Raw genomic sequence first — 20,701 nt, 5'->3', positions numbered from 1 at the left:
ATCATTACCCTGTTTGCCACAGAAGACATGTTGTGGATCCAATGAGTAAGGCTCATACTCAGCACTCGGTAGACTTTTAAGGTGGAAGTGTGGCGGCACCGTGGAAATCTCACAAAGACACTATTAAGGCACAACTGAAAGATTATAGAATAGAATTACTGGTAAGGGTGAAAAAACCTCAGTGGAATACTAGGAACAGTGTTCCACAGAATTACAAGGTTCAGATAGTTTAACAATTAGATGAATGGAATTTACTCTTTCTTGAAAAAAACAGCTAGTCGTCTTCACGATTTACTACAATTTAATGAAAACTTGCATTTTTGGATATTTTTATTCAGTTGCCGAGACATCAATATCTATATGGATAGATTGCTTTGTAATTGTAATATTCTATGGTGCAGCTGTTGAATTTTAATATCTTCATACAAGTACATGATTTGAAATTTCTTTGTTTCAAAATAAAACTTTTTATTTTATTGGAAATTTGTCATTTTTTCATTTTATTGGAACAGTCTTTTTTTTCACTCTGACAACACTGAATAATGGATTGTAACAGTGATATGACACTTAAATCCTATGTCACTTTATTTGAATTGCACTAATGCTGTTATGGAGCTGTATCTAGTATGTAACATGAACAGTGAGTTTGACAGCTAAATCCTATTCAGTTTAAATTTTTAAACTGCAAAAACTTGAATCTGGAAATGAACCTGGCCAAAGTTGATTTAGCTAATGGTGATATTACAATACTTCCAAGATGTTTAATTTCCTGTCAATTTTTCTTACTGAACAGGTGAACTTATGTTGTACATGAAAACATTACACGAATGAAGTTACAATCTGTGAAGAGACAAAATGTTATTTTGTAAAAGGACTTTTGTGTCATGATCCCCAATTAACAACATCAATCACAACTGGACCTACAAATAAGTCATCCATAGAAATAAAAATATTTGAAACGAATATTTAACGACCATTGTACAATAAAGTATTTTCACATTAGTGGGCCAAAGACTCCTCAATGTTCCTTTAAAATGTTTTAATTCATGCTAACATTATTAGCACTTAAGAATCTAAATATATTGTAAGAGTGTGCAAACAACTATTGAATTAAATAACCTAATATGAATTTAAGAACCAAGTGCTACAGACACATCAATAGCTTCTAAAGATAGTATTTGATATGCAAACCATAACTCTGGATGTTTGTACCAGTAACACACATCTCTAGTGACAGAGGTCATTTCATTGTGAATTACACAATCTGTAGTAAAAAGATACAAAAACTTCAAGTGTTGGAGATGCATTATTATTATGTTTTTGGTTGTGTCACAATTACAAACTCCATTCTTAAAAAGTATATTTTTGTTGCTCTTTAGATATCAAAAAGTAAGCTTCTGCTGCATGTTCATTCCATGTGGCTGACGTAAACCTGCCTCTAGCATGGGTGGTCCCCATGCATCCTACTGATGTTGCATACTTTAACACACTGGTAAAGATGCTTTTTGACCTTTGAAGTGTAATGGATGTGAAGCAATGATTTATTTAAAAAAATGTAGAATACTGAACAAATCACATTATGTTATTTCCTTCCATGCATTTAATGTTCTTTTGAACAAAGGAAAGCATACATTTCTTTTGCTAACTAACAGATCTAGCAAAGTTGATCTCCGTCACATTTCTGTACTATGCGAAACCAAACAGACAATGCCCAAAATTGTCTTTGTACCTTTTAAATGAATGAACACAAATTAGAAAATTCATTTTTCATGATCCTTGTCTTTTTCTCTAGGCATTCGACCCATGCTGTAGAACTCATAATTAGGGTGCATGTCAGTAAAGTGTGCAATGCGGTTTGACATGGAAAAGAAGGCTGCGATAGCTGCAATGTCCCAAGCATCCTCACGGTCAAAACCATGGTCTTCCAGATTCTGGAAGTGCTCTTCAGTGATGTTATCACAACGGCTGACAGCCAAGGCAAAGTCCAACATTACTCTCTCTCGGGCCTGCAGTTCAGCCATCTCATAGTTTACAATGACCTTCAAAAGTAAAAATAAAAACTGTTAAGATATAGAAAAGTTCTCCTACTAAAGAAAAATACTAAATGTTTGAAGACTGAAGACTTTAAGAGTAAATTACAGTGTCAGCAAAAACTAAAGAAAATGAAACTTGAATAGTCACTTGAGTATAAGTATTCAGACCAATAAATTTAATATTTGGTGGAAGCACCTTGGACAGCTGCCAAGTCTATTTGGGTATGTCTCCCCCAGCTCTACACAGAGACTTGAAGCAAGTTGTGTCCATTCTTCTTGGCAGATTTGCTCAAGCTCTCTCAATAGGCTTTGGGGATTTCTTATGGACAGCAGTTTTCAAGTCTTTCTACAGATTCTGTGCAAAGGTCTGCGTTTGCAAGGCACGACATTTAAAAAAAATGGAGACATATGCTGAAGACAGAGATAAATTATTTAGATTTTACCTTCCATGTCTCTAGAAAGGACTTTCTTAATGACTCAGTTTCGTACTTGTTGTTAATATTTTTTACTGCTAAAACCATCTGGACTTCATCATCATTTGATATTTGACTTCATAGGCTGTTTTTTGTAACAACAGAGCAATAGATAGTTGTAATGAAATGTAATGAAACTGTGATTTCCATTGTATGAACAAAATTACTAAAATTGCCATCAAACTCCATCACCACTTTAACCCACGCAGAGAACTTTCCTCAATGAGTTACCTGGTCTGCCAAAGTTGGATTTTTAGAGTAGATGCGATGCAGAGCACTATGAGAAATCACACAATACAGGCACCTGTTGTTAATGCTTGTGGCTACCACTATCAGTTCTCTGTCTTCTTTGGTAAGATGGCCTAAAAAACAAGATTCAGATGTTATGAATTCTACAGGAATATTCCAATTTACCATAAATTAAGATAAGGGATTTATTTTTTGGAATATATAGCATATATTGCAGATATATCATTTATTTCTAATCTGTAAAATAGTTACATTTATTCATGGATAGCCCACACAAAGGAATGCCTCTATGAACTACTGCATAAATATGGAAAACATTTTAAGTAAGTCTATCTGAAAATAATATCTAAGAACTATCAAAGAAAAAAAAAGATGTTTATTTAAGATGCTATATCCAGTTTTAACAAGTGCATGAATACGATTTTATCTTAACTGACCACTTAACTAATCTTGTGTTAAGATTTTGTGTCAAGACTGCTAAATGTTTTTAAAAAATCTGCATACATTCTGTAGCAAACTGATTGAACTGCTTCCATGCTTAAGCCAAAGATAGCTAGAAAGGTTTATACATTTACTGTTTTTACATCTGTTTGTATGGCTTGGTAATCTTAAATCAAACAGTTACCTATATTACATCTAACTTTACTATAACATAAGGTAACCCTACTGTTTAAAAATAAGCTTTGCTGTAGTCCACAATTTGAATTTAACTATGAAAGTCATATTAATATCAAACAAAAATGAGAAAGAGCATTATAGTGGTGCAGATGTTATCATAACTGACTTGCAGTGTGCGGGTCAGGGCTCAATTCCAGACCCGGAATACAATCTGTGTGGACTCTGTATGTTCTCCCCAGGTTTGTGTAAGTTACTCCAGCCACTCCAGTTTCCTACCACAGTCTAATGACATATTGGTAGGTTAATTGGCTTCTGGGAAAATTGGCCCTGGTGCGAGTGTGTGTCTGTGTCTAGGTGTCTGCCCTGTAATGGACTGGCATCCCATTCAGGATGTATCCCACTTGTGCTTGTTACTTGCTGGGATAGGCTCTGGCTCCCCTGTGGCCCTGAATTGGATGAAGTGGTAGAAAATGGACTGGTGGAAAAAAGAAGAACAATTAGGCAGGTAGCAAGAGTTCTCTCTGATTAAAACAAGCAAAAAAGCAGCTTGCCTACAGTACCTGTTTCTTTATTCATCAGAGCATTATAGTAAGCAAAGAATGCCTTAAATTCAGCTGGACGGTGAGAGAGTACTTTGAACACATTTGGCAAAAATCCACTCTAGAAAGGTAGAAGAAAACCATCAATTAGAGGTGAAATTAAATATTAAAAGAACATTTTTTACACTCCTGCTCATTAAACTTTTACTTTGTGTGTACATGAGTAAAACTGGGGGTGTTTTTTCTTTTTTCCTTGTCTCAACTATCACAATTATTATAAGCAGATAACTTAAATATGTACTATTTCACAGAGAACATAAAATGTAATAAAAAATGGGCTCACTGACTTTACTGGCTGGTGCTTATTATTATATTCAACCATTTTAGTGGATAAAAAAAACTTCTGAAAAGACTTCCCAGATCTCACAGATGCAATTTGGCTAGTGTATTCAAACAGAGCTATAAACCCCCCAAAATAATTGCTCTTAGTAGGGAAATTGTGATAGAAGAAATTCTGCAAATATCAGATGAAGTCTCATCATTTTGTTTTTTTGTGACTCTCCTGGAGCAAATATACTAAGTGAGTGCTGTGATGAGAAAAGACATATATTAAAGACAGAAAGATATTGTTTTTAATAGTAAGAGAACTGAAGTTGATAGTAAGATGATGTTTTGTCTGAAATCTCGTTCAAGAGCTGAGTGCCCAGTTATTTTATTTTTTTAAACTATTTAGAAATAAAAAGGGTTGAGATGAGAAGAGTCATTTGCTTATTTTCTTCATAGTTGGGGAGTATTCCAGGGATCTCAACACTGCCCTTTGAATTTTAATTTAATTCAATATCCTGGCTTGGCAGCATGTTCAGGTACCCACTTTGAAATCTGAAATTTTTATACCTCCCAGTATATGCTTGTCTTTTTCACCTGTTCCCTCAGATTCTTGGGTCTCTACTGATTCTAAAAGAATTGTCTTCATTAACTTAGTAAATGCTTTTCATGATTTCAGATGCTTGTATTGCATCTCTTTGTACTGTCCACTCTGCATAACTAAAGACATTAGGTCCTTCTGTCTTCACTTCAGGAGTTAACATATTTTTGTGCAATGTCATATTGTAATGTGCTGACTGAACCTGCATATGCTATGTTGAATGTCCTACCAAACCATAAATATAAAACATGTATTTGAAAATATTTTGAACATGGCTTCTTCTGACTTAAGTTCTACACTGTATATCTAGATATTGTTACATTTTTATAACTTTTCCACATTGTCTGAATGAGGACATTAACTGGTCTACATAAACACCTGAACATTCTGGATGCAAGAATGTTCATTTGCACTTGACTACCATAATAATCCTGAGTATAAAGAATACCCAGTACTTCTTTATCTGCTACGTAACTTGGAAATTCATATTTTTACAAAAATTGAATTTAACCTAATTAAGGAAATGACAATCAAGCCTTTTGTCCCAGATTTTCACCTAAATCACAATCATTCCTGGAATACTTTATAACTATATATATACTGTAATATGCAAATCCCTTTTTCTTCACATTTGGCTTCACTCATCCCTCCACCTTTACAGATACCCCTTGGTAACTCCTCACTCCCCTTGCCTGGGGATACTTATTTCCTCATCCTATTGCCAGGGGTCTAGACTTCAGCCAAGTGGGTTAACCCAAATTTCTCTAAGCCTAAGAACCTAAACACAGATTACATTTAATTCTTCAGTGTCATTATTGAATTAAACTTTATAAAAAAAAACACAGAAAATTGTACACAAATATGAACACAGCATACAACTTAAACACATGTCCGTACATGGCAGCGCGGTCAAAATTCAATTCAAAACTGTCCTGTATTGGTTTTACTGTTTAATTAATAAAAATCATACATTTACTGTTACAAAGGGGGCACTATTACCTTTGTCTCCACCTCTTCCATTAGCTCCACTATGTCATAAGGAAGATCCTTCTTATACGGAATAGGGTACCGCCCGATGGACTTTGGGGGACCAGGGCAGTACGTCTTTCGAGTTACAGCCGAACCGATCCCGCTTGTCCAGTGCCACTGAACTAGGTGTTTGGATAACGACTAAAACAAAAGATAAATATAGCTTCTTATCTTCCTACAAATTACTCGCTTTTTATTATTCCATACAGTACGTTTAAAGGTATGTGCAAAGAATTGATTGATTTTCTGAGACTCAAAATTCATTGGAAATCTCCAGTGTCTTTAGATATTTGAACCGTAATTCCTAAAACATCTACAAATTACTTGTACACCACATGTGAAATAAATTGTACATATATTACGATACAATTACGCACGACAGACCTCAAACTGTAGTAAAACAACAGTATGGATAGATCTTTCGCTCAATGTACTGCATCTACTAAAATATGTAAACAATTTTGCCCAGTTGAATTAAAAGAAATGTAAATTCACTTACAAACTGATAAAACTGGCGAAGGTTAAGACTACACATACGCTTTGCAATATTACCAGAACAAGCCATCTTTGCTTTTCCAAACGCCAAGCAAATTCTATTTCCTAGTTCAAGGTTCCTTTGTCGACCACTCACAGTACAACACGCAGGACACACCCCCTGGGCTTCGTCCAGCCTTCTTGTAATGTCCCAGGGTCGATTGCAATGAGCTTTCTGATTTACTACGGAATTCCGTGATAAAATGAGTACTTGATACTAGCTGGTATGGTATTGTCTCTCGATCATCCAAAGCTGTAATGAAAAAATCCTACGGAACAAAGCTGGAGAACAGTTGATCACGTACTTATTACGGTATGTAGGATTAATCTGTTGTTATACTAAAAACAAACTGAAGGGGGTTCTGATTTAGAATATCTGAATTATTAAAAAATGAATTACATATTGTGAATGTGGACCAATACGCTAATATGTGGGCACACAGTAATTTAAATATTACTTTGCATATATATTTGCATTTCTAAATATGTTGTCTGTGAAAGCATGTTGCTTTTGTGCAGTATTATTACTCTTTCTCACGAGATTGGAGTCTGTCCTTTATCTGTTATGTGAACATAATAAATTGTATACTTTTTGTGTCACCTCCCTGTTGAATTGGAATCATTCCATTGTGCAGCTTGCATGCAGTGGTGCATTGCACAAATGTGCTTATAGATCATTTAACTTTTGCACACATCGCCCCAAAGAACAAAATAATTGTTCTTTATTAAAGGTTAAAATTGGCACGTGTATCAATTATGTAGATTACTTTACAATATATTTGTATAGATTACATGCATTTACAATAACGCACGTGATTATGTTTTTGTAAATAATTGTATCACTACTTCGTACCACTCCTTCAGTTAATTCAAATTAATGTGTAATTGCAAGGAATTCACATACACTTAGCATTGGTACCGTGCAGTGTTGGGGTCTTGGGTTCAATTCCAGATGCTATCTGCGTGGAGTTTGTATGTTCTCCCAGTATTCACTTGGGTTTCCTCCAGGTGCTCCGGTTTCTTTCCACTGTCCACAAATATACTGGTAAGTTAATTGACTTCAGTCACTCGTGTGACTGTATTCTTGTCTGTGTCTGTGAACACCACCTTGCGCCCGTTGTTTGCCGAGCCACTAAATTGGAAGAAGCAGTTATAAAATGATTGGATGGAATAGTGGAATTTGTAAGCGTTTCACACCTCCTGCCTAGGTGGCGCCAGCAGGAATAATGAGGATTATATCCAGATACTGAGGCACCTCTTCGTTAGTCACCACATTTCGATTGCTTAGAATTCGGGTCAGCTCCAGCGCAACATCTTTTAAGAAGCAGATCCGTTGTGCAGACTTGATACCCTGTGAATTTATGACTCGGTGACGTTTTTCCGGCAGAGATTAAGCAGACGTCTAACTTGGTCTGTGTAGACTCCGCGCAGACTTCCATAAGCCTGTGTGTCGTGATCATCTGCCTCTGTTTGCGACAGTGACGGAGGATGGAGTGAGTTATGAAGATCAGAGTTTTCTTACACGGGTAAGGTTTGCGATGTATTTTCTGTATTATTGGTACACTCTTGGCTGTATTAACATATATATATATATTTAATTTGGAATTAGACTTTAATTACTATTTGAGCTTGATCAGCTGGAACATTATGTTCTGCGGAGCGGTGCTCTGTGACTAAGGATCTGCGCCTGTGGCTGGAAGGTTGCCGGTTCAGATCCCGCAGCCGGCAGAGGAATCCTACTCTGTTGGGCCCCTGAGCAAAGCCCTTAACCCCAGCTGCTACAATGGCTGACCCTGCGCTCTGACCTTCTTCTCCATGTCTGCGTGTCTCATGGAGAGCAAGCTGGGGTATGCGGAAAAGACGAATTCCTAATGCAAGAGATTGTATAGGGCTAATAAAGTGATGTTACATGTTAAATGTTCAGTATGCTTGAATGTGGTTGCAGGCAGTGATGGGTATTTACACGCTTTGATCATGGAGCATCTTTTGAGCGAGAAGTGATGTGGTTAATGCGAAACTGTCCTGATAGCTATAGTATAGGATACCTATAAATAATTGTGTTGATGGCCGATAGATATTTTTATGTCTCTTTTATCACTACACCTGGATAATAATTCCGATCTAGGACAGTAGTGTACAGCAGCACAACCGTGTGTTTGTAGATATCTTAAAGTAAATTTAAAACTCTTCTTATGAACAGCTATCCCAGAAACATACTCCGAGCTAAATAATAAAAGCTATATCATCCGTCTAATAAGCTGTCGATACCAGAGTGGTTATATGATCCTGTTACTACACTGAGATTTTAGAACGGCAAGCAACAGCTGATGATGTATTTAAATTTTATTGAATTCTTTATTTAAATTGATAAGGGTTTGTAAACACATTCTCTTGTACATTGGCAATCCCGAGAGTACCCGTCATTACAGAAAAACACGCTCTGCTCTGGAGTTCGGAGCCCTTACTGAATAACATACGTATGTTATTAATGTTTATTCTGAGATATTAACCATCAATCTGCTTTTGATTATGTCGTTCTGTTTTAAAAACAGCACTGATTACGTCCTCGATTGTAGCCTTACTGTAACATTTTGGGTGGTAAATCGCTCACGCATATATTGTAGTCATATGCTAGCTATTATGGAGAGTTATCACCAGTAACATCATTCATCATACCATTCTAGTATTACTAGAAAACGAATGTCTAGTAAATCAGAAGGGAGAAATATTTCAATATTAATGACTATAGTAAGGATGCTTACCCTTTAGAACATAGGATACTAAGCTCTAGAGGAACAGGTAAAGGTTTATTCCAAGCTGAAAAGAAAAAGAGATAAAGTTTTGGTTATGGAGCCTTCTTCTCACTATCAATATAGTGAGGTCAACATAAATGTAAGTTTCCTGTGGAGGAGTAGCAGGGAACAACATGAATGGGCTGGGGAATTACAGTTCTCCATCGGTGTAAGAGAACATTGGGTTTTTCCAATTTACAGTTTGATTCTTTTATAATTGAGCTGACAGTGTGCCTCCATGCAAAATAGGCTCTTTTGAATAGTAAAAAAACAACGGTAATAAGCTTGTATTTTTAAATAATGTGCAAAGCTAACATCTAGTTCTTTTTGTTGTATTACACAGTAATTGAAAAGGATGAATGTGGATTTTAAGTTCCCATAACAGATAAAAAGTAATTTCCCTCTTGATCCCTTTTTGAAAGTGTTAAGTGTTTAAGGTATGAGGTTGGTCACATGGTTTTGGCATATTGCTGTGTAGGGCTCTGCCAGAAACTCTTGTCATCTTGCAGGATTCACCGATTAAAAGTACTGGCTGTCTTGGATGTCTGGTACTGAGTGCATTGGTGTCATCACATGGTTTAGTGACTCTGAAAACATTTTTTTTATATTTTAAATACTGTATACTGATTTGGTGTTACTCTCAGTAAAACTGTGAAACATTTCCATGGGGTGGTGGGGGGGAGAATGACCATTTTTTTCCATGGCTAACTTATCATACAGTGTGCAATGGTGAGAAGTTGAAAACAATAGTGAACAAATCAAACTCAAAGCAAGACGCTGTTGCCTACTGGCAACAGTCAGCTCCAATTAAATTTAAACTTATTAACATAACATTCCTGACTGCATGGAAGTTATTGAAAACTACATGCTTTGGGGCATTCACTTGAAAATAATTTTGCTTGTTTGGCTTTCCTCCATTTTAAGCTCTTTTAACCTATTGGTGATCAGAGCCTAAAATCTTTTTTTCTGAAAAAGTTGCTAAAGCATTGAAAGTGTGCAATATTGTAATGAGGTTTTGTAGCACATTTATTAAATGATTCAGACTTTAATTATTGCCTTTAAATGCCTGAATTTGTTTGAATGTTTTGAGCATAAACTTTATCACACTAGGTATAGCTTGGTTACTTGTTGTGGGTAAACTTCCCTTCTTTTACCTTTTGTGAATCTGTGGAGGAAAGTAAACCAGTGCTTTTTTTAAGTTAATATAATTAAAGCTGTTTTTAAATGCTGCATAACTTCATATTTACTTGAGAACCCTTAAATTGAATTTATTTATGCTGTTTTTTTTCTTAAAATAAAAAGCAGATAACCACATTTGTGCAAATGTCGTTGTACATCAGTCAAGCACAACCTGTACAGCAGGAGTTTCCTACACCAGTCCACAAGAGCTGGTGAGGGGTTTTAAACTCATAAAGAATTCCTCAGATAAAAACATGGAAGATAAGTCATTAGTACAATTAAACAATGAGGAATTTAAGTGAAAAAGAATAAGAGTCCTGTAGGACCTGCGAATTGTGGAAAGTATAAGTTCTGCATGTCACCGAAACTTTGGCCTACAGAGTAACCCAGGGTTGTCTAATACTGGATGGTCATTGTATCCACAGGTTTTCATTCCAGCTAAGGTCTTCATGAACTGCAACAGTGGGTTACCAATTTAACTGGACCATTTTAGCATCTTGTACCTCTTCATGTGTTTCTGTTTTTAAGGAAGAGACTTTGAAAACCAGCAGACATACTGACCTTCCAAGGACCATGACACTCTTTTGAATAAAATCTTTGTTGTTTTCCTTTCTCCTGTAGGATCAGCCCTTCTCCCCCTAAGCCTAGTGAGGATGTTTCCAGGTCTTGCCCGGAGACAGTGGCATGTATTCTGTCAGTTCTATTTGCAGCAGCATGCCACTCGAATCTGCCAGCCTTGCCATGGTGTGTTTTTCTTTGCTTTCTGAACATATCCATTAGTATTTTGATCTTTCTGGTTGATTTGATCCTTATTATGAAAAGTTCACATTTTGAAGGGCAAACAGCCCGTACAAAATGATGAAAAGTGTGGCCACATGTTAAATGCCCCTACCCTATTGAAATAAGCAGCCTTCATATGAAAGCAATGTACTGCAATGTACTGTCAACAGAATTAAAAGCGGGATGTATTGGATCTGCATCTATATTTCATAACTTGGATCTTTGTTTCATTAAGGACTTGGTACTGCTAGTAAGTGGTATTTGGAAGCTGATATTTAAATAGTGGGAGAAAATGTAAGAAAACTTGACATCTCCACTAATATTTTGGATCTTTGGTTTAATATGTCAGGCTCTGTGTCAGTAAGAGACTCGTGCCTGGCAGGCATAAAGTGAGGAAGCATCTTCTGTATTATTAGAGTGAGCCTGGTATTTGTGTGTTTTTTAGTCTTATAATGATATAATATGACAACCATTAGCTAATTACCAATTATATTTGAGTAAATGAATATTCACTTACATTATACATTTAGCATGAGGAAAGTAGAAAAACTACAATGAAACTACAATGTCCATTTAAAAAATATATGTGATACTTATGTGATACTAATAGTGTAAAACTAATAGCATTTTCACAAACTGCCAAAATGGATTTAGAAAGGGAAGGTCTTGTCTAATTTGCTAGAATTATTGAACAAACAGTGACAGTTGACGAATATAGTAGAATGTATTGGGGTATACGTTGTGATATATTTATATTTCCAGAAAAAAAGTCGTAAAAGGTTGACCCTCAAATTAAAAGCTACAGCAGTCCAAAGTAGTGTATGCATTTAGATCACAAACTGATTATGTAAACTCATTTAAAGAGTCACAAGAGGCTGTGAAGAAGCAAGCAACAGTGTACCACAGGAATTTGTTTTAAGCTAGATGCACTTCCTGACCTATTCATTCAATCAATAATTTAGACACTGATGTAGTTACTTAACTAGTTAAATTTGTAATTGATATAAAATAGGGTATAAATTAATAAATTAGCACAGACATAGACACTTAGCAAATGTAGTTTAAAATTGATAAATACAAAGTGACCCACACAGGTTGTAGATACATTTCGCATTTCTGATTTTGATTTGCAGGGAGCTATGCACAAAAGGCATCTGGTTTTTAATGTAGATTTTAATTTCCTTGCCAAAATAGAGTGAAGTAACAAAAAGCAAATGGTGCTTTGGTTATGGCAGGCCAGCTGTAGAAAGATTAGTCCTGCAATTAGTGGCCAGTAAATAGCACCCAATAGTTACAGTATATTCTGTTAGACTCTTTTCAGACTCTTTTCCACATGACTCTGGTAAATCAAGCTGGAGATTTCTTTATTGCAATGGAGAAAGGAGGACAGACGTAACTAGCAGCTCCCCTCTCCCCCCAAAAATTATAGCCTCCCCTCCTAAAGCCGGGCACACGGCACCGGTACAGGTACAGAAAATTATTCCTGAAGGCAATATGGAGGAATACCTACAAGCATTAGAGAGAACGGTAGAACGGCTCCAGTGGGTTTGCAACCTGGGGGCCAGCATAGTTACCCCTTTCCTATTTGGCAAAGCTCAGAAGGCGTATTATGACTTGGACAGCACTGCCACTGAGATTTTAGCCCCATTTAGTTCATGACCCACGCCCGGGGATGTTCGACCTCATTTACCTCCCAGAACAAGGTAGTAAAACACATGTATTACATACAGATGCAGCCATTCAAAATGTGCGGTACAAACCCGCGGTACGGTAACCTACCCACAAGCCACCGCGGGGCACCGGAGGGCACCGCGGTAAGTGATTGGCTGGCCAAAATGACCGACAGGGGCACTCGTGGTGCATTGGTTGGTAGTGAAAAGATTTAATCATTTAATGTCTTTACTGTGCACATTTTAATCCGCTTAGTTTTTAATATTTATATGGAATTTTACCACTAAAGGGAACTTTTAGTAGCTGAGCATGAAAAGAAGAGGAGCATAATGCATTTGAAGGTCATAAACGATATTAATTTAGGAACATAAACATTACTGTATGTACGTAAACTGTACTGTGTATGGCTGGTCTTGGTAGTTTAAAGAAAAAATACACACCAGTCTTCCATTTCTCCCTAAACATTTTAAGCAAGAACGTTTTATGAAACGGTACCCAAATATGCGATTGCTGTATAGAATGAATTTTAATTTAAAAAAATTATTTAACACGAAAATTAAGCTGTTTACATCTTCCGCCTTAGAACAGTCACCTGTTGCTACCCAACGCAGAAACACAGCCACTAACTAGCAAAGAGAGGACATTAGCTAGCCAATATGATAAAGAAATAAATGATTATTTTGTTTATTTCTTTTGCGCATTTATTTGAACATTTCCATCGATTGTACAAGCACTTGGAAACTTTCCAATCCCTAGTTCATCAGGCATTTTCTTTTACGATTTCCCTCACGGGATCAATAAAAGTATCTATCATCTGTCTAAACTATGGGACAGAATTCTGGGGTCTCCCCATACCAGAGATTATGGTAGGGCTTCAGAATGGTGATTGGCTGACACCATCTGACACCCCTCTGATTGTAGAAAAAAGACGTGCTGGTTTGCTATACGTACATACTTTTCCAGGAAGAGGATTTCTTTCTATTCGAAACGTGTATTTTAAAAGTTTAAGAAGAAAAAACCTTACAGCGTACACAGATTTCTAAACTGATCAGGATCGTTATCTTTGTCTTATGCATAATAATGTTCACCGCTCTGTCTAGCAAATTAATATTAAACTTTATTTTATATAGCGTTTTAAACGAATAAGTAATTAGATTGCTCATAAACCCAATCACTTATTCTACATAAACACAGCGTAATTGCTCTCTGAAAATGATTTTTCTTTTTATTTAGGCTCAGATTTCAACTATAGATCGTATTATTATAAACTTTCTTGGGAAAAATGTATTTTATGTAAACCATGTTGGCTATTAATTCATTTAGGGCTAGAATATGTTCATTGTCTTCCAATCGAGTCGAGTTGACATTAGAAGCTTGCCACGCCCGGACTGTTACACCAACACATTAGCATGTTAAAGCGATTTCATCGAGGAGCCTAGCTTTCTTAACTAGTAAGTACTGTACTTTTGGATGAGGGGAGGTGTCTTTCGCTGGAAATCTCGCCCCCTTCTACTTTGAAAATACCTGTGAAACCGGTTTAATTCGTCACAGCCAGCACTCCCGCAGAGAGGGGGGTTGTACTCGTTAATGTCTAAGCCGGAACGCATCATTATATCTCATTTTGTATTTCTATAAAAAAATCGTTTGCCCAGCCTAACACTATTGTTCTTATAGTTTTTATCCTGTAAAGCGCTTTGAGGAGCACAGCTTTCTCACCACTTAGATTACTTTTTGATACCATCCTTACACAAAGCAGAAACTTCTTGTATTTTCTGATGACATACAAGTGGAAAAATTACAGATTTTAATCGTCTTTTTTCTGAACCAGGGAAAATCTGATCATGTTTCTCTATAACAATAATAAAAAACTTCATTTTACATATCACCTTTAAAAGTGGCATCTCAAAGCAATACAGTAGATGTAAACCACAGATTACAAAGTAAATACCCAGACAAACGCAACCGCGTTTTTAATAAAATGCTTTTATTCATTCAGCAGAGAGAGAGCGTTAAACCTGGGCGGAACAGCTGTTCCTTTTTCTGATCACTCGCTCTCTGGTTAAACGTCTCGCCTGTCCTGTTCTTTGTTTTCCTAATTTGCTGATTATGCCTTCTGCGATCCACTCCTGCCCTCACACCTAAAGAAGACTATTTTAAATTTCTTTGCGTGGCCCATTGTGCAATTAACCCTTGTATGTGCTGTCCTTAAGGTGATATCACATAAAGGTGATATGTAAAATAATGTTTTTTATTATTGTTATAGAGAAACATGATCAGATTTTCCCCGGTTCAGAAAAAAAATATCTAAAGTATACTAGTTTGTCACTAGTATACTTTTAATACAGTCTTTGCTGTGCTCTTGAGATCCTTGTGATATTTTGAGCTCTGGTTGAATGATAAGTGTCGCAGTTTAAATCTCTCTTTCTCAATTCAATTCAAGGTGCTTTATTAGCATGACAGATGGGTACAATCAGTGTTGGGTATTTACTTTGCTTTGAGATGCCACTTTTAAAGGTGATATATAAAATCAAGGCTTTAACTTGCTTTAACTCCGCAAGTCTGAGTTCTTGTCTATCCTATGCGAACCCGAAAGTATCACAATATGTATCTTTATAGCAGGTGGTGTACAGCTTTTTAGTATAGATTACACTTTTCTAAAATGTATTTAAAAAAAACGATTACAATCTAATCTTTCCACGTTTGATCCCAAGAAAAATAAATCTAAACGGGGAGAAAGCTATGCTGAAAGTTTATTAAGATACTTAGAAGACAAAGATATCAATTTATGTTGCATTTGTCTGATTGTGAATAAAAAAACACATATATTTAAACATGCGTTTGCGATTTAAATCAAAACGCGATTTAAATCAATATAAATGTTTATATTGTATCGCCTAGGTGAGTATTCATGGTTATTAAAATGACTTAAATTCGATCATGTTGTGATATTTAGAAATATACATTTGTTTGGTGCGGGTGAAGTTATATTTAATCTCTGAGCCGTACTGATTCTTATGGAAGCCAGTTTCCGCCAGGTAGTAAAAAAAAAAACACACTATGGTATTCTCTCCGATTTAGTTCAGTTAAAAACATATCTCTGATGCTGTTCCTAAATGAATATCGTTTATGACCATCAGACACTTTATGCTCCTTTTCTTTTTTCCAGTGGATTGAACAGGGAGAGGCATTTCATGATGTACTTTTCACTGATGAAACAACAGTGGCTCTGGAACAGTTTTCAACCATGTCGTTTTATAAAAAGGGGAGATATATACGCGTTACTGAAGCTAAAAGTGTAGCCTTTGTCACTAATGTAACCACTAAATAAAGACATATAGAAATCCCTACGTTACAGACTGTATATGGCTGGTATTGGTAGTTCAAAGAAAAAATACACACCAGTATTCCACTTTCTCCCTAAACATTTTAAGCATCAGAGTCTTACATGTGGTTATTTCGGAAATGTTTGTACGTGCTGTTACTGACCATATTAAGTTTAAGTGCCTGTGGGCACTTTTCCTGTCCGTGGGGGGTTGACCGTCTTTCATTAGAAGGTTAGTCTGTTCTACTCTGAGAATGTAGAGGGGGTGGAAAGTAATTCCGTGTCGCATTAACTAACCTCTTCAGTTTATTCCGCCAGACAGTACATGAATATAATTATATCGTTATTAATTTGTTTAGATACGCAATTCCATCTTATATTCCCTGTTAATCAAATTCTAAAAGTATGCATTTGTTAGATAACAAGTGAATTCACAGAAAAGGTTAAAAGACTATCACTTTTCACAAAGTATATAGTCCTAATATAAGTCTAAACAGTATCAGCTTTATTTACGGGTTGCAATTTAAAAAAAGTCAAAAACCGCACTCAAAATGCAATTTAGAGCTTTCTGGCAAGAGGAGACACCCAAATTAATAATGTAACATGCCACTGTTTGTGCATGAACAAGGTTATACTTGTTCCCCGGTGGAACACATTCCATAAGAATCAGCGCTTTTATATATCGCCTTTAAAGGTGGCTTCTCAAAACGCTTTACAGGATAAAAACAACAATAACAGCAACAACAACAATATTGTATTTCATTGCACTTTGACAGAGTGCTCTTAGAGTTTGATTAATAGGGAATATAATATAAAAATATAGTACTAAAAATAAGATACACTCTACAGACATTCACAACAGCAACTGTCAAAAGATAGGACACAGCGGCTCATACATCCGCTGAATGGAAAGGGGCAGTTTAATATTCTGTATGGCTAATACTAAAGCCAATACTTTAATATTCTTTTGGAAAACCATAACTCTGGTCTTGTCCAGATTGACTGTCAGCGCCCAGGTCTGACAGTGATGCTCCAGCAGTGCCAGGTTCTGCCGCAGCCTCTGTTCTGTGGGCGACAGCAGGACCAGGTCGTCTGCAAAGAGCAGGAACTCGATTTCTGTAATTAATGCAGATCAGTAAATCAAGGGACAAAACAATTATTGCGCCCGGCTCCTCAATGGGCTTTGAAGTGCTAATGCGTTGGTTTAACAGTCCGGGTGTGGCAATGTTTTTTATTATTGTTATAGAGAAACATGATCAGATTTTCCCCGGTTCAGAAAAAAAGATCTAAAGTATACTAGTTTGTCACTCTTCTCATCCCCTCTTTGCTAAATGGCTTTTGATACGCTGGGCAAATGTTCCGAGGTCAAATTCTTCCAGCACGGGGGTACCTTTAAAGCGGAGATGATGGCACCAAAATTTTTTGGCGCGCCTTCTCTTTAAAGCCCTGGCCAAATATGAAGACAGTACATACAGTTATAATTCAAACGGAATTAAAAACTACACATCCCAGTTACCATGGTGGTGCTTGTGATCATTGCATTTAACCAACGAAACAGGGCGAAAAATCAGTCACATGACTTTGGGGCAGAGTTTCGAAAGCTTAACCTATCAGCAACAAAGCGAAATTTACACGATAGGCTACCTCAAACATTCAGTTACACGACTGTGTATGTCGCTTAAGCCACTCCTATTTGGCATTTTAGTTATGGAGGCGAGAAGACGCCACCCCCCCACCCCCCCCCCCGGGTGTCTGATTTGCCGCCATCTTTAACTGTTCTGTGTCCGAATCGCAGTAGCTACGCGTACGAAATAAAGTTAATCCTAGCTACAAAACATATATTTTTGTGTTAAAAGGGCGCAAAACATCAGTATTTACTGCTGTTAATTACTGTACGATTTATAGTTGAAATCTGAGCCTAGATATAAAGTTAAAATCTCGACAAAGCAATGTAGGAAATACAGAGAAAATAAATCCTTTCTGACATCTAAAATCAGTTTCGATCAAGGTCTCTAAAACGAACAAGAAAAAGAGGATTTTCGGAGGGCAATTACGCTGTGTTTATATAGAATAACTGATTTATGAGCAATCTAATTTCTTGTTTGTTTAAAACAGTGAAATGTCAGCTGCAAAAGATCGCACCAGAAACAGCACTCTCTCTGCCTGTCATAGACGTTCAGGAAAGGCTGAATGAAGTCATGTCAAGTAAAATAATTCGGTGATCAATAATAACAGTTGTAGGACAAGGAACAAAAGATAGTGAAAACTTTTTAAGGCTAAAACTCAAATTCATTCTACAAATTAATGCAAATGAAAATTCAGGACGTTAAAGTGCTAGAGGTGTAAAAAATACAGATAAAAGGACCACAGATCACAAAGTAAATACATATAAGAAAGACAAGCAGTTAGAGGTGCTACCAAAATTAGAAAATGAAGCAGATACAGACACTAAGTCTTCTGAAAAGAAAGGTTCTGAGGTTAGATTTAAGTGCACTCAGGGTACGTGACTGATATCACTGGGAATACAAATTGAGAGCTCTGGGGTGCAGCTAGAGAAGACCCTGTCACCCACAGAATGTAGATGTTCTTGAGGACAGCTAGAAGACCAGAGTCAGACGGACAAAGGTGGGGAGTAGACAGATAATAAGCCATATACTGTAGGTACTGAATGAGGATAAGGATTTTGAAGTTGACTCGAAACCTGATAGGTAACCAGTGCAAGGACTTGAAAACAGGTGTAATGCATCCCTGATAGGATTCTCGCTGTCATATTCTGAACATATTGAAGATTGCTCAGTGTGGATTTAATTTCCCCAGTGAACAGGATGTGCATTTATTAATTCTAGAAAAAAAAGCCTTTCTTGATTTCTCTAGTTCTTAGTTTCTCTAGTTCCCTTTAAAATAAACTATTATTCCACAACGCAGAGTATTACATGGCCAGTATTTACACATGATATTTGTGATTTCAAGAAATTAACACAAGCAGCTTTTGGAGATTTAAGTGTTGGCTGAGTTATTGCAGGATAAAAGACTAGAGATGGTGGTAAGAAGAAGATAATTTTGGGATAGCTGAGAAATACACTGATAACAAGAACACTTCCTAATGGGGTTAGGCATACTTTTGATGAAGATGATGAAGTTAACTGATTGTATGTTTACATAGATACTGAAATGAGGATTGTATTTTAGATTTTGTGTAGTTGCTAGCATTGAACTGTGTGTTGGATGCACATGAATTGAAGGAATGGGCAAACATAGCTGATGCGGATCCACAGAGCCAGCATATTAAGATGTTTATAATTAGAGGCAATTTGTTTAAATAACTAGGTGTGGATACTGATGTGCAAGAGAGGTGGAAAGGCTGTTTCCTTAAGCCAGCACTATAAAATATTTTATTCTCAGTGAGATGCTGCCATTTCATTGTGGGTTTCTAACACTGTATAGTTCCATCCACACAGTGCCTTTACTTCCATCCATTTCTAATCTCTTTATCCAGTACAGAGGATTTGGAGCCTATCCCAGTAAGCAACGGACACAAGGCAGAATACACCCTGCACATAGCGCCAGTCCATCACAGGACAGACAGACACAAACACACACACACCAGGGCCAGTTTTCCCATAAACCAATGAACTTACCAGTATGTTTTGGAGTGCGAGAGGGAGTCATATCACACATATGGAGAAAAACCATGTAACCCAGAGAGAACATGTAAACCTCACACACACAGGATGGCAGGAATTGAACCTAGGACCCCAGTGCTGCAAGATAGTAATGCTCACCACTTCGCCACCATTATAAATGGATGGATATCTTAGTTATCTTTCTAGTTCACAGGTTTGCATGCATAATTTAATTTTGAAAGCCACTGAGACATCAGGTACTACTGTTGTATTTATGAAAAAGAAACAAAACAAAAAACATACTAACAACTGTGCCATCCTACTCCTTAGTTAATACATTTTATTATTCATAAACAGTTAACATTGTTAGTAAAATATTTTGAATTATATTTAACCCTATTTTTTCTTTAGTTTTGTATTTAACTTATTATATGATAGTCAGGCTTAATGTATATTTGAACAATGAAAATATATTTTTACAAGATGCGGGGGAAAGTGCAACAACTTATTACAGTGCTAAATTTAATATTATTGATTGCTAATAGTTTATGCTAACACCTAACTTTCTTAATTAGCTGTATTTAAAACAGTGAACTAAGTGTAACATACTATTCAGAAATACAATCGAGAATAGTTTTGTGGTGTTTGTATGGATGAAACGTTTCTAAAATGTATAACGTAACAAAATTAAAGACGATTAAAATCTGTAATCTTTCCACTTCTCATGTCATTAGACAGAACAACAAGTTTCTGCTTTGTCTAAGGATGGTATCAAAAAGTAGTCTAAGTGGTGAGAAAGCTGTGCTTAATGATAATTAAGTGACTTTAAAGTAAAAAGAGATGCTTCATATTGCTTGATTAATTTTAAAAACTAAGTTATAAATGCAAACGCGATTGCTGCCATAAGCGCTCCAGGCAGCAGAACGTTCGTTCT

General features: G+C 36.4%; 2 protein-coding genes across 7 annotated transcripts in view; one reads left to right on the top strand and one right to left on the bottom strand.

Annotated features, from left to right (window-relative positions):
* Positions 1 to 1,549: 1,549 nt before the first annotated feature.
* Positions 1,550 to 6,491, bottom strand: LOC148677882 (uncharacterized). Its single transcript, XM_088627754.1, has 5 exons — positions 6,366 to 6,491; positions 5,837 to 6,007; positions 3,934 to 4,033; positions 2,738 to 2,868; positions 1,550 to 2,039 (listed from the first exon to the last, which is right to left on the bottom strand). Exons 1-5 carry the CDS (start codon positions 6,429 to 6,431, stop codon positions 1,761 to 1,763), a joined length of 747 nt encoding a protein of 248 aa, XP_088483880.1. The 5' UTR covers positions 6,432 to 6,491; the 3' UTR covers positions 1,550 to 1,760.
* A 26-nt stretch (positions 6,492 to 6,517) lies between these two features.
* slc30a9 (solute carrier family 30 member 9) overlaps positions 6,518 to 20,701 on the top strand; it is a 125,644-nt gene continuing 111,460 nt past the window's right edge. The window contains exons 1-4 of one of the 6 annotated variants that reach the window (XM_088627698.1): positions 6,519 to 6,713; positions 7,409 to 7,445; positions 7,788 to 7,926; positions 10,993 to 11,115. In XM_088627698.1, coding sequence (XP_088483824.1) covers positions 11,025 to 11,115 — 91 coding nt within the window. In that variant the 5' untranslated portion in view covers positions 6,519 to 6,713; positions 7,409 to 7,445; positions 7,788 to 7,926; positions 10,993 to 11,024. Of the gene's footprint in view, positions 6,714 to 7,408; positions 7,446 to 7,645; positions 7,927 to 10,992; positions 11,116 to 20,701 lie in introns of those variants that run through there. The other 5 variants (XM_088627690.1, XM_088627706.1, XR_015935702.1 and 2 more) reach the window with 5 other exon arrangements.

Source organism: Lepisosteus platostomus, chromosome 1 (genome assembly GCF_059453375.1).
Source record: "Lepisosteus platostomus isolate fLepPlt1 chromosome 1, fLepPlt1.hap1, whole genome shotgun sequence".
Taxonomy (NCBI): Eukaryota; Metazoa; Chordata; class Actinopteri; order Semionotiformes; family Lepisosteidae; genus Lepisosteus; species Lepisosteus platostomus.
This window is presented reverse-complemented; position numbering and strand designations above follow the sequence as displayed.

Excerpts from the sequence above, each read along its gene's own strand:
- LOC148677882 (XM_088627754.1), bottom strand. The coding sequence starts at position 6,431 with ATGGCTTGTTCTGGTAATATTGCAAAGCGTATGTGTAGTCTTAACCTT. Across the intron at positions 6,008-6,365 it reads TTCGCCAGTTTTATCAGTTT|TCGTTATCCAAACACCTAGT; the intron begins GTAAGTGAATTT and ends CTTTTGTTTTAG. Across the intron at positions 2,040-2,737 it reads ATCCAACTTTGGCAGACCAG|GTCATTGTAAACTATGAGAT; the intron begins GTAACTCATTGA and ends TTACTTTTGAAG.